The 12,680-nt window shown below is 26.8% G+C and overlaps 1 protein-coding gene across 2 annotated transcripts in view; it reads left to right on the top strand.

The window, feature by feature from the left end:
• LOC100197512 (polycystin family receptor for egg jelly) overlaps nt 1–12,680 on the top strand; it is a 90,665-nt gene continuing 77,985 nt past the window's right edge. Inside the window, exons 1-2 of one of the 2 annotated variants that reach the window (XM_065807790.1) lie at nt 1–336; nt 4,029–4,056. In XM_065807790.1, coding sequence (XP_065663862.1) covers nt 295–336; nt 4,029–4,056 — 70 coding nt within the window. In that variant the 5' untranslated portion in view covers nt 1–294. Of the gene's footprint in view, nt 337–4,028; nt 4,057–9,205; nt 9,437–12,680 lie in introns of those variants that run through there. The other variant, XM_065807792.1, reaches the window with a different exon arrangement.

Here is a 12,680-nt window from a genome sequence, read left to right as displayed (position 1 = left end):
AATAAAGAATAAAATGAAATAAAATTTGGTATAAAAAATAACTGACTTATTATAATTAGCAACAAGAGTTTAATTGTTTTTAATGTTGTTAATTTTGTAATTTTTAAAATTTTTTGAAATTGACAGTAACTTCAAGTAAATGAAAAAAACATAACAGAAGGAGAGTGTTATAATTGGAGGAAGGTTTTTATCGAAAAATAAGTGCGAAAAATGAGCAAACAAGACGAAGAAAGCAATTTAATAGGAATTAAATTTTCAGATAATGGCAACGCAATTTGAAATTAAGAAATTAAGATGAAAAGTGAAACTTTTTATTTGACAATTATTTTATACAAGGTAAACCATTCGTTCTGTTAAGTAACATTTTCTGTTTTCAAAAGCTTATTATGCAAATATGATTAACAAGCTTAAATATTTGTAATTATGATCAAGTACCGATGGAGAATATCGAGAATATTTTAACTATATTTGCATTTAAGTTAACTATGTTTGGATGTAAGTTATATATGTTTGGGTAAAAGTTTTTAAGTTACACAAACATATTTAAGTTGCACCCAAAAAAGATTTTTGGGTGTAAGTTAAATATGTTTGGGTAAAAGTTAACAGTGTTTTGATGTATTTTAGCTTGTTTTAGTTTTTCCGTAACTATGTTAAATTGTATGCTTATATGTGAACTATGCTTGGGTCTTTGTTATACAATAATAAATGCGTTTCATTATTTTTATAAAATTAAGTGCTAAATTAAGTGATTATTTGATTAAGGTGCAACTAAAGATTAATTTCAAGATTTCACAATAATTAGTTACTAATAATTATTGTTTAAAATGTTATTAACGATCCTAGCTTAAGATGTTGTTAAAGATCAAAAAGTGCAACTTAAATCATAATCAACTATAGCATGCGCTCTGTGCAATACGCATATAAATATCCCCTCTGGCCAAATGTATTTTTACAATTTGCAACGATATAAAAGTATATTCGTTTACTCCCTGTTTAATAATTTTTTTGGAGTTGTTTTTACTGAGCAGTATAAAAAAGTCAACGAAAGCGGGAGGTAGAGCCAAAAGCCGTCCCGCTTTTGCTAAACACAATTTAATGCTCCTCCTTTTTCCGTAATAAACTCACAAATTATACACATATGAATTTAAATTTTACAGCACATAGGAATTTTCATTTTACTGCACATAAGAACTTAAAATGGGGGTTACAATGCTTCATAAGACTTGATTTGAGGTTATATTAAAAAATTTTTTTTACATATAATAGATTGAAATTTGGTTAACAACTAAAGGCTTATTAAACCAAAAAATGCTGATGAATCAAATTTTCCATGGAATCTATGAAATCTTTAATGTAGCCCGTAAGATTTTTATGCTATCCATACAATTTGGGTTACATGAAATCCATTTAGCTAAGGAAAAAAAAAACAACTTTTCAACAATATTAACATATATAAGAAAAAAAAATAAGAAAACGATAGTTACACCTGTTAGATAACGATAACATGAATGTTATCGTTATGAACGATAACATAAATCTACTTTTGTAAGAAAACGTTAAAAAAGCAATAGTTACTAACATTAACTTTTCTTTTAAATTTTAAGTTTTGCTGCTTTTAGTTTATCGTAAAAATTTCCTGCTTTACAAATTATGTCAAGCAGGGAATTTTGTTAAAAGCCTATAGATTTTATAATGCTGAAAACCTTTAAACCATATCTTTTAATAAATAAAACGTTGAATGAATCGAAAGTATTCTAATGTGGGTATAAATACCATTAAAACCACTTTATTATAAATTTACACGGAAAACTCTTTGGAGGAATAATACATCATCCCTTTGGTAGATTAACTTGGCAAAGTATCAAAATCTTCTATTTTTGTCCGAGGGATATATTCGGTTTTTAAAATTTTAAAGAGAAACGCCTTTAATTAGTAAATTTAAAAAAAATATGGTTTTTTTTTTTAACTTAAATTTTAATTTATAATGTTATCAAAAAAAAAGATATTTTTATTAAAATGAATATATTTTCACAGTACATCACCGACATTATAATAAGTAAAGAGTTTAGAAGGGACTCTAGTATTAAATCACGTAGATAAGATTACTTTATAATATATTTCTTGAAGATGCGACTCGTTATTTACAATAAAATCTTGGATCGCGCCAAGTGCATACGCCAAGTCACACGTAGAATAATATGAAACGCAAGAGAGAGCGAAAAGAGCGCTTTCTCTTTTATATATAATATCAAGAACTGGTTGCTGCGTTAGCGAACTAACACAACAATAAGAATCCATAATCAGAATGGGATTTGTTTCTTTTGAATTTTTTTCAGTGATCTTTGAATATTGAATACATTGATTCTGTTGCCTGTTCACTGAACAATTCAATTGTCGTGGCGTTTAATGAAAACTGTAACATGGGAAAAAACGGCATTTGCGTTTTTTCCCTGACAGTAACTAGTAAGAAGAAGTAGGATTGAATAATTAAATTTTTTTCAGGAACCTATCATTTAAAGAAAGTCTAAAACGTGAAATAACAATGTCTATAAGAAGCCTGGATGTTTTGACAAAGTCTATAGCTTAAAATTCGCAAGATTATTCTGCCATTCTTTGAAGTATGCCAACATTCTTTAATAAGATACTGCACTCATTCTCTGCAAACTGACTACGGTAAAATGACTATATATGGAGTTCTGCAGGCAAGTCCCTTGCTTCCCGCTACTGAAGAAGCTTCTAATAAGATGGTTAGCAACTCCTAAAAAGAGATAAAGCTGCATTGGCAAGGTCAAATTCAGAACAACTTCAGAGTCTTCTATGATTAAAGAAGCTTCTATCATACTGTTAAGTTCCTTGGATTTGATTTGATTTGATCCAGAGACACCAATTTTGTTGTCTTTGTCTGCAGATTTCTAATTGTTCTTAAGACTCCTGTGTTAGAAAGATTTACATTTCAGTCAACGATGTATTGTTGAATATGATTGAATTCTACACAAAAGATTGACAATTTTAAGATTGCATAAAATTTTTAACCAAGGTTTAATTGTATTGATTAAATCCAGCAATAGTTAACATTTTTGTAAAAACTTAAAAAACAGCAATGATTACCGGACGCTTGACTCCAGAATCTCGAGTTATTAAATTCTTCAGTAATTTTCAATTTTTTTGTAGAGGGCTAAATGTGTCATCAGTTTCCTTTAATGTGTTTATAAGAACAAGACTCATTTTCTAAAATGATCCTCCACCATCAATTCCAATCTTAATCAGGTAATCTGTTGAGCTTTCTCTTGATTGAACTTAATTGTTTAGATCTTTTAAACCTTTCTCTTCTTAAAAAGATATAAATTTTGCGAACGTAACAAATTCGGATAGTTTCTTTCCTTTCACCACTAATTTTTTGTATAATAAAATATGGCATAGCCAGTCTGAAGTAGTTGACTTCAAAGTTCTAATGCGGTCTGTTTCAGAAACATTTTTAGCGTGCTAAACTAATAATTGTGTAGAAAATTTATAATTGCTAAGTTCATGCAACAGCCCATTATATCATGTCTGGTTTCATGTCATGCCAGCACTAATTCTGGTTTGCTGCTAACTTTCCCTTAAACAAACCACCTCGCGACAAACCACGCTATAGGCCTGTCAAATGTACTAAAGAATACGAAATTACTTAAAACTATTAATAATGCAGTTAGAAATATTAAATATCTTAAAGCAGATTTTTTATATAATTAAGACCTAATATAAAAATGCAGTACTTATATAAAAAAGCGCTCTCTTAGAGTTGCGTTATAAAACGATCCTTTGCAGAGAATCGTTTTTTAACGCTAACTCTAAGAGAGCGCTTTTTTCAAGGATTTGCAGATCTGCAAATCCTTGGCTTTAAAATCTAGCTTTTTCACTCGCATTTTTATATTAAAGTTTATTGTCATTTTGAAGTTTATAAATGAATATATAGTTTTTAATGTTAAGAGTGTAACATTTTTATATTCTTGAGCAAATTAAATAAACTATTACTTTGAATTTTTTAGATTGCGATAACAACAAGCAAAAGTCTCGGTGAGATTTATGTTTTTTAAAAAAAAAAATGCATTTTTGACAATTACTTATTTTCAACTATGACAGTAAAATGAAGACATACAGAGCAAAATTATTACCTGTTTTATGCATTAACCTAAAAAATAATGTCGCCATTTTACTAATTATTTTGAAAAGATTTTTTGTTCGTTGCCTTTTAAAATATCTTTTAAACTCCTTTTACTAACATAAATGAGCAAGTTAAGATACTGAGACCGCAACATAGTATTACACCTGTATCTAAAAATGACTTTTTTTAAAAATGAAACACAAACATTATACTTCAATAATAAAACTCGTGAAATTCTCGTGAAAACTCGTAAAATTCTCGTGAAAACTCGTGAAATTCTTAAATCTTTATGTATTTTCCTATTAAAGTGCAATTAAGATAGCAAGTACATGTTTTGTAAGATTATAATTGTTATTATAACTTTTTGTTTTCACATTAGGGATTGTCCATAAATTACGCATCGCTAAGTTTATTGAAAAAACAGAAGTAGGAGATTTTTACGCGGCGATTTTCATTAAACTTAACTTGCATTAAACTTGTTTTTTTTTACCCACAATGCTTATATTAACTCCTCGTCTCTGTCTGTTTTATCTGTGAGCATCAATTCTTGCAATCAATTTTTGAGTCACTTCCTGATGATAGATTTTCTTTTTTCAAACTTTGCATACATACTGTTGCTTGATGGCAATACAATATTCAATAGTTTAGTTTTGCAATAAGTCAATTAATTTAGTTAATTTTTATTAAGTTTATTTTTTACATAGAAAGAAGAAGAATAGTTTTTAAAATAAGTATATTATTTCGTACACCCAGATCAAGGGTGCCATAAGTCAAAAAGTGTCAAACTGATAAAATAAGGGTATATATTATTTGTTTTCTACTTATGTGCGCGTTTAGGACTTTTGAATGAGGCGTTGACTTCGCAAACAGAATGTCTGAGATTCGAGACCCACCTCTTCCTGAATTATTTTTGTTTTTTTACATACGCATACAGCCGAATGTTAATAAAATAAAATAGTCATATCAGAAAGAATTGATTGCAAAAGTTGTTTTTTAATAACATATAAAAGCATTGGGTTTTAAAAATTCGTTTTTAATTTTACTTGTTTAACTTTTTTTTATTTAACTTAAGACTCTGCGAGGGAAAACTTTTGATCTTTTTTGTTTTGTTTATTAGTGAAATTTAACGTTGCGTAATTTATGGACGATCCCTTATTTAAAAGTAAAAAATTCGTTCCTTGATTTAGCTGTAAAAGAGATATTGATTAGAAATGCAGCGAGAAATTTGATTACTTACTACTGGTAATATATTAATACCTAATATTTTGGTTTAAAAGATACTCCATGATGCCCCATGTGAGACCATTAGATTTTCTTGGAGTACTTTAAAAATTAAAAAAGTTTTTAAAACATAAAATTTAGTAGCTAATTTAAATACAGATTAATTATTTAATAGCTAAGTTTAAAACAAGTTTTTATTTTGAAATATGTTATTTTGAAAACAGGTTTATTTGGCAAAAATTTTGAAAACAGTTTTATTTAGCAAAATTATTAATGACCTGTAACTATTAACTTCTATAACGCCCCTGATTCTGTAACATGCACTATAATAGGGAATGATCAAAGACATTTTACTTGCAATATAGTGTATAAAGAAAATCTTAAATACATTTTTTAATAACCTCTTTAGCTTCCCTGGCTTCATCTCATTTTTAAAATAAGTAAAATTTATATATATGTAAATGGTTTAGGGGCGCTCTCGAATTTATTAGAACAATATGTAGGTTTTATCTATTGTATACTATAACTATGATACAATAGATAAAACCTTAAGAGTTATTTCAAATGCACATTGGCTAATAATAAGTGTTATTTTAAAAACCAGATAAATATAAAACTGTTTGTGAAACTATACTATAAATATTAGAGCAATATTTAAACTATGTTAGTTTTATTAATGCACATTAATTTAAGACTGCAATTACAAAACTTAAAATTTTAAGATAATTTTACATGTTAAATAATGTGCTGGATATCTACTTTGAACTCAGTGCAGACGTGGATATAGAATAAATTTATCTTTTGTCGAACCTTTTTTATGTAAATATTTTCTCTTCACCCTCAGCTTTCGAAGCCAACACCACAACGACACCACTGCCACAACAGGCTGTGCTAAACTTTTTATTGTTTATTTATATTTGAAATCTAAAATTTGGTTTATTACTTGTTCTGTAAAAAAATATAATTATATTTAATAAAAATTATATCATTATCTACTTCTTTGAATAAATAGCACTCAAAGTATCAAAGTAATCTTAACTAAAAATAAACCAAATTATTCTCTCTCTCTCTCTCTCTCTCTCTCTCTCTCTCTCTCTCTCTATATATATATATATATATATATATATATATATATATATATATATATATATATATATATATATATATATATATATATATATATATATATATATATATATATATATATATATATAATATATATACATATATATATATATATATATATAAATATGTATACAATATTTAGTAATAATTCATACAATCTGAAGATTACTAGTATAGAATGGTATAGCCAAATACAATTTTTGAAATTGTAGTAAATTTGATTCAATGTGTATTAACCAAATTTAGACGAAATGCTGAATCTTCTTCACTCAATTTATTAAGGAGAACATTTGTGTGAAAGGTGTTTGTTTTAAGCACACAAATCACGTCTAAGTTTTTTTCTTTTCACATCTAAGAGTATATCTATTTAAGAGTTTATACACCATCTGTCTTTTCTATGCACTTTTACTAGTTTCTTTCTCCGAATAAATAATTGCATGATTAATTAAAGTCTATATTTTAGTTTATCTCTAGTTGTTTACCAGTATTCATTTGAATCTTCTTTTATTCTTCGAAATATGAGTTTTTCTCGTAGTTCAATTTGTTAGATCATTGATTTTAAAATCTTGAAATTAAGATGAAATTAAAATTTGAGCAGTCGTAGCGCAGTGGTTAGCGCGCATGCCTCAGAAACTAGAGATCCGTGGTTCAACGCCACCTCTGGGCAAGTTTAATAACATTGGTAAGGAAGGAAGCGTGAACTCCCTTTCAAAATGCTCTTCCGCGGTGCTCTGTGATAAAACCGTAAGGACTTTATAGGGCGCCTAAAATAATAATAATTAAAAAAAAAATGATAAATAAAATTGAGACTTTTTTGAGTTTATTTGAAGATTTTATTGTTTTTTTTTTTTATATTTAGGGTTGTAGTTTAGAAATAGATTAGTTGGTACAATAGTGACAGGGGTAAAAAAAAAAAAAATCCTCACGACTAAAAAATTGCTTTATGAAATGTGTCAAATGCCCACTATATTCCTTAAAAAACCGACTAAGGTTAAAAATATCCTTCTTTGGCGAGCGTGACCTACCCCCACAAAAATGCCCTAGCTTGATGTTAAAAGCATTAAAGTTTTACTTCTAATATTTTTCTCTGAAATATTTTTCATGATGAAAATGGTACCAAACTTGTTCTGTACTTAATAGAGAAACTAAATGAAAAAATAAATGCAAACCACATGCCACTCAATATCATACCTCTAAATCGTCGCTCTGTTCTAAGAAAAGTAAAAATGGCATTTTAATTTTTTAATTCATTATTGCGTTTGATCTTCTTAATTAAACCAATTTGTTTTTAAAATACTTTTAGAATATGTTATTTTTTTCATAATATAAAAAGTAAAAAATTAAAAATTCAAGTTTATGAGAAGCAACAATGCAAATGGACCTAAGATAATCTTAAAACTAAATAAAATTGAGATATCCCGGATAACATTTTTTTATTATTCGATTGGATCTCGAATACCCAGATATGGATCCAGCCGGATAATGTAATTCAAATCATAAATTATATATTTTATTAAGAAAAAGTATTACCATGATAAACCTTCAAAATGGCGAATTTCGTTTGGAAAGTTTTTCAAAATTAATGATAGCTGCGATTTTACAGCAATTTGCATTCCATGTGGAAAGCAGATAAACAGGTGGTGTAATAAATCTGGTCAGAAGTCATTTTCCATAAATCCACTGCATAATCACGCAAAAAATTTCATTGTATATTGTATGAAGAGAAAAAATAAACTAATACTGAATCTTCTTCAGCTGCATAAGGAAGTTCAAAATGAATTGAATTCTGATCAAATCTCCTTTGTAAACGCTGCTCAAAGAGTTTATGTTTTTTATAATCACTCAATTATAGAAAAAAATTAATGACGTTTTCAATTATTGGAGACATAAAGAAAAGTTACCACTGCTAAAGCGTTTGCACTTGAGTTATTGCACCACCTGCATCCTCTGTATTTTGTTATTTTTGAAGATTGTTTTCGTTATTTATGAGAAAAAGCGATCAAGGCTACTTCAACTTGAAGAAATCTTTTTTTTCTCCACGTTGTGGAGGAAAAAAAAAAAAGAAATTTCTTCATATTAAGGTAAAAGAAATATAAACGAGTGATAAACTGATGCATTTGTTGCGCATATATAATTTTAGTAGCATTTTAATCACAATATTATTAGAATCCATTAACGTTAGATTATTCAAAAATATAACATTTCTAGATTTCTTTTAATTTTAAAGTTATATTAACATGAAATATCCGGTATATAAAAAACCAGATAAAGTTATTATCCGGCTAGATATCGGATATCAAATAATACTCCTATCCGGCCCGGATATCTTGAAGGATAACTTATCCGTTTTTGCGGTTCTGAGAAAAAGACATTTAAAGTTTTAAATTTAATGCTTTCTATTTTTTTGATTAAATCTACTTGTTTTCAGTTATTTATTATATGTATCAAATATTCAAACCAAATAAGTTTTTTTTTTTTTGCCAAAAAAAGGACTTAGAAAGTTTTGTTTTGCAGCAACGATGTCTCCTAATAATTTTTTTTAGGACATATGATATTTTAATTTTATTCATAGTTTCAAAAGTTGAATCAATTTTGGTTCTATACTTAGAGAGATGACTTTTGTGCACCTAAGGAGTATTTTAAACCAAAAAAGTCAATTTTGCCAAAAATGGACTTTACTTTGCAGCGACGAAATAATCATTGGGTCATAGTAGCATTACAAAACGTTCGACCATTTTGGGTAGGGAAAAACTTAAGACAAAACCCATTATAAACGCGTTTCGTTAAATGTTTTTATTATTAATGCAGCGTTAAAATACTAAAAATACAAAACAAAACGCGTTAATAATGCATTACAAACAAAATTAACGTTAATTTTTTCCAATGTTTTCCCCCATCTAATATGGTAGACGGTTTTGTGACGCTACTGTAACACAAGGATACATGGTGAAATTCCTTAAATACTTGTTTAATACTATCAAAATAAATTTTTATGTCTGCTAATTGCACATATATAAGTTAAATTTTTTTAAGTTATATATGTGCAGTTTTTAAAGTGTTTTAAATTGTAAAAAATATATATATATATATATATATATATATATATATATATATACATATATATATATATATATATATATATATATATATATATATATATATATATATATATATATATATATTATATATATATATATATATATTATATATATATATATATATATATATTATATATATATATATATATATATATATATATATATATATACATATATATATATATATATATATATATATATATATATATATATATATATATATATATATATATATATATATATATATATATATATATATATATATATATATAGAGAGAGAGAGAGAGAGAGAGAGAGAGAGAGAGAGAGAGAGAGAGAGAGAGAGAGAGAGAGAGAGAGAGAGAGAGAGAGAGAGAGCCCATGAGATGCATAGTGGTATAAGTCACTTTTTTCAATATTTTGAGTTATTGCCACCAATGGTTAGCATTTTGTTTAATCTATTACATGGCAGGGTGGTATAAGTCTAATGATATTGATAATGATGCTGGAACTGTTTTTTGTTATGCTCCTCACTAAACAGCTGTTTTTGTTCACATCCATAGTTATATTATTCATACTTTTAAAAACTAGATATGATTGAATTATACCACTATGCGTCTCAGGGGCTCGTATATATATATATATATATATATATATATATATATATATATATATATATATATATATATATATATGTATATATATGTATATATATATATATATATATATATATATATATATATATATATATATATATATATATATATATATATATATAAATTAAAGTTTAAAAATAGAAGTTATGTAATCGTATATTAAAATAAAAACAACTTTAAAGGTTTCTTTAAAAACGGTCGTCTTTATAGTTGGATAGTTTAAATATGTGCTAAAATTACACTTTTTGTTCTAATCTTATTTTAAAATAAACGATTCAAACAAGCGTGGATACTGTCAAACAGACTAACTTGGTATAGTTTTCAACATTCTTATAGAGTTTGTAGTATGTGTTTTGAAGTTACAATTAGTCTAGAGGAAATTGGATGTCATAACATTATCTTTAATAAAAATGTAGATATTTATAAGCATGAAAATGTAAATATTTATAAGCTATTGTCAACCTTCTAAAAAAACTAACTTCAAAATTCTCATTTCTAGTTAATAAAACCTTTCCAATAAATTTCTTAATGCTTTCTTTTTTTTGGTTCTCTTGCTGTATAATAGTTTTGCCACTACAAAAAAATCAATACATTTTTCAGTTTTGCAATTTTTTTCCAGGTGTTCAGCCCCAGATGATCTTCAATCTATTTCCTTAAATATATCATGAATTTAATAACATCCATCTGAATCTTCATCACTAGATTCCAATTTTTCAATATGCTTATGCTTGGTGCAATTAGTTTTTATTTTATTTTATCGAAACTGCAACATTTGACTCTTAAACTGTTAAAATCTTCTTGTTTCATACTTTTTTTTGCTTCAATTGATTATCACAATTTTTTAAAACCTGATAACTGTCTAAATAGAAAAATCCTATTTAAAAAATGTAAAATTCGCATTATAAAAATTTCAAATTTTTTACAGTGTAATTTTCATATTTTTGTCAGTGTAGGTTTCACATTTTTTACAGTTATTTTGAGGCCAGTCAAAACTAAGCATTTGTTCAGTAGATGTGGGAATACATCTTTTGAGATCTCTCTAAAAAGTTTTTGAATTCCTTTTATCCAATGTTTTTTTCCATTTTACTTTTTGATGCTTGAAAAAATTAAATGTGGTATGGTTGAATATATATGCATTTTGGTGGTAGTAAAAAAAATCTTTTTTTTTTTTAAACTCACCAAGAACCTGAGACAATAGTCAAGTTGTTTCCAATAAGAACTTTAGGCTTGTCCTATAAATATTTGAAATAAGACAACAGTATAGTTTTAAACCAATGTTCGAAAATATCCAAATTTTTGAACCAACCATTTTTTGACTAGTTGTACACTGCACCCTTAGTCCCATTCTCACACCAAAAGAAGCAGGTTCCTCAGCTAACTGTAACAGTTTTTCTCCCAGGGTTAGGATTCGAGGTCTTCTAGGATTAGTCAAGTTTGTCATCATAATTTACTATATAATGAGGCTCCACATTTTCTAAATTATTTTAAGCTAATCAAAGTAATGAGTAACCAATTCAGCATCAGTACTAGCTCTTTACCTTTTCACATTCTTCTATAACTTTTTGATCAAGGTATGTATATGCCTTGCAACAAAAAAACAATTTTCTTGGCATGTTGTTTTTCAAAATATTTTTTATAAGTACCTTGCCAGTCCAAAATCTAATCAAATATCAAAAGGAATCAAAAGGAATCTCCATTATCCAGCCAAAACTTTACACTCTGCAATAACCTGTTTATTTACTTCATCAAATATTTTTATGCATATAAAATTCCAGAGTTCGGTAACTCGAGGGAGTTTCCCATGTTATCCAATCCATGTCTTCTTTCCCAAGAAAATTAGATTAGTAATATTGAGAAATTGGCTCACTATTAAATGTGAAACAATTTTTGCTGTTATGTATTAGAAAAATTTAAAACATGATACAAATAATAATAAATTATATACAGTGAAAGTTGTACAAGACAAATTTCTTAGGTAAAAGATAACAAATTGATTTATGTTACTAAACCGCACATACCTATCAATCTGATGTCCGAAAATTGATTGATTATTAGCATTAAATTAGTTAATCAATAGCAATGTATTTACAACTCAAATAATGTTTGGGACTAAAACATATCAACAAGGTGATGTAGTAAATAAGAAAAGAAAAGGAAAAATTGCCCATGCCATTGGACCAATTTTGCCTGTTTGACAGCTCTAAAAGTATTATAGGTAGATAGCATCTTTAAAATGAGTTACCTTCCAAAAAAAAACCTAAATAATAACAATATATATATATTTTGAAATAAAAGTTTACATTTCATAGTTGTTTACTAATAGTACGAGTACTAATCTAAGGTAAACACCAATAACAATAAATAATATTAGCAATTGTATAATAATGTTAAAGTAAATTTAATGAGAAGGATTATAATAATGACAATAATAATATTAGTAATAGTAGATTATATGAG

The sequence above is a fragment of the Hydra vulgaris genome, chromosome 10 (assembly GCF_038396675.1).
Source record: "Hydra vulgaris chromosome 10, alternate assembly HydraT2T_AEP".
Taxonomy (NCBI): Eukaryota; Metazoa; Cnidaria; class Hydrozoa; order Anthoathecata; family Hydridae; genus Hydra; species Hydra vulgaris.
This window is presented reverse-complemented; position numbering and strand designations above follow the sequence as displayed.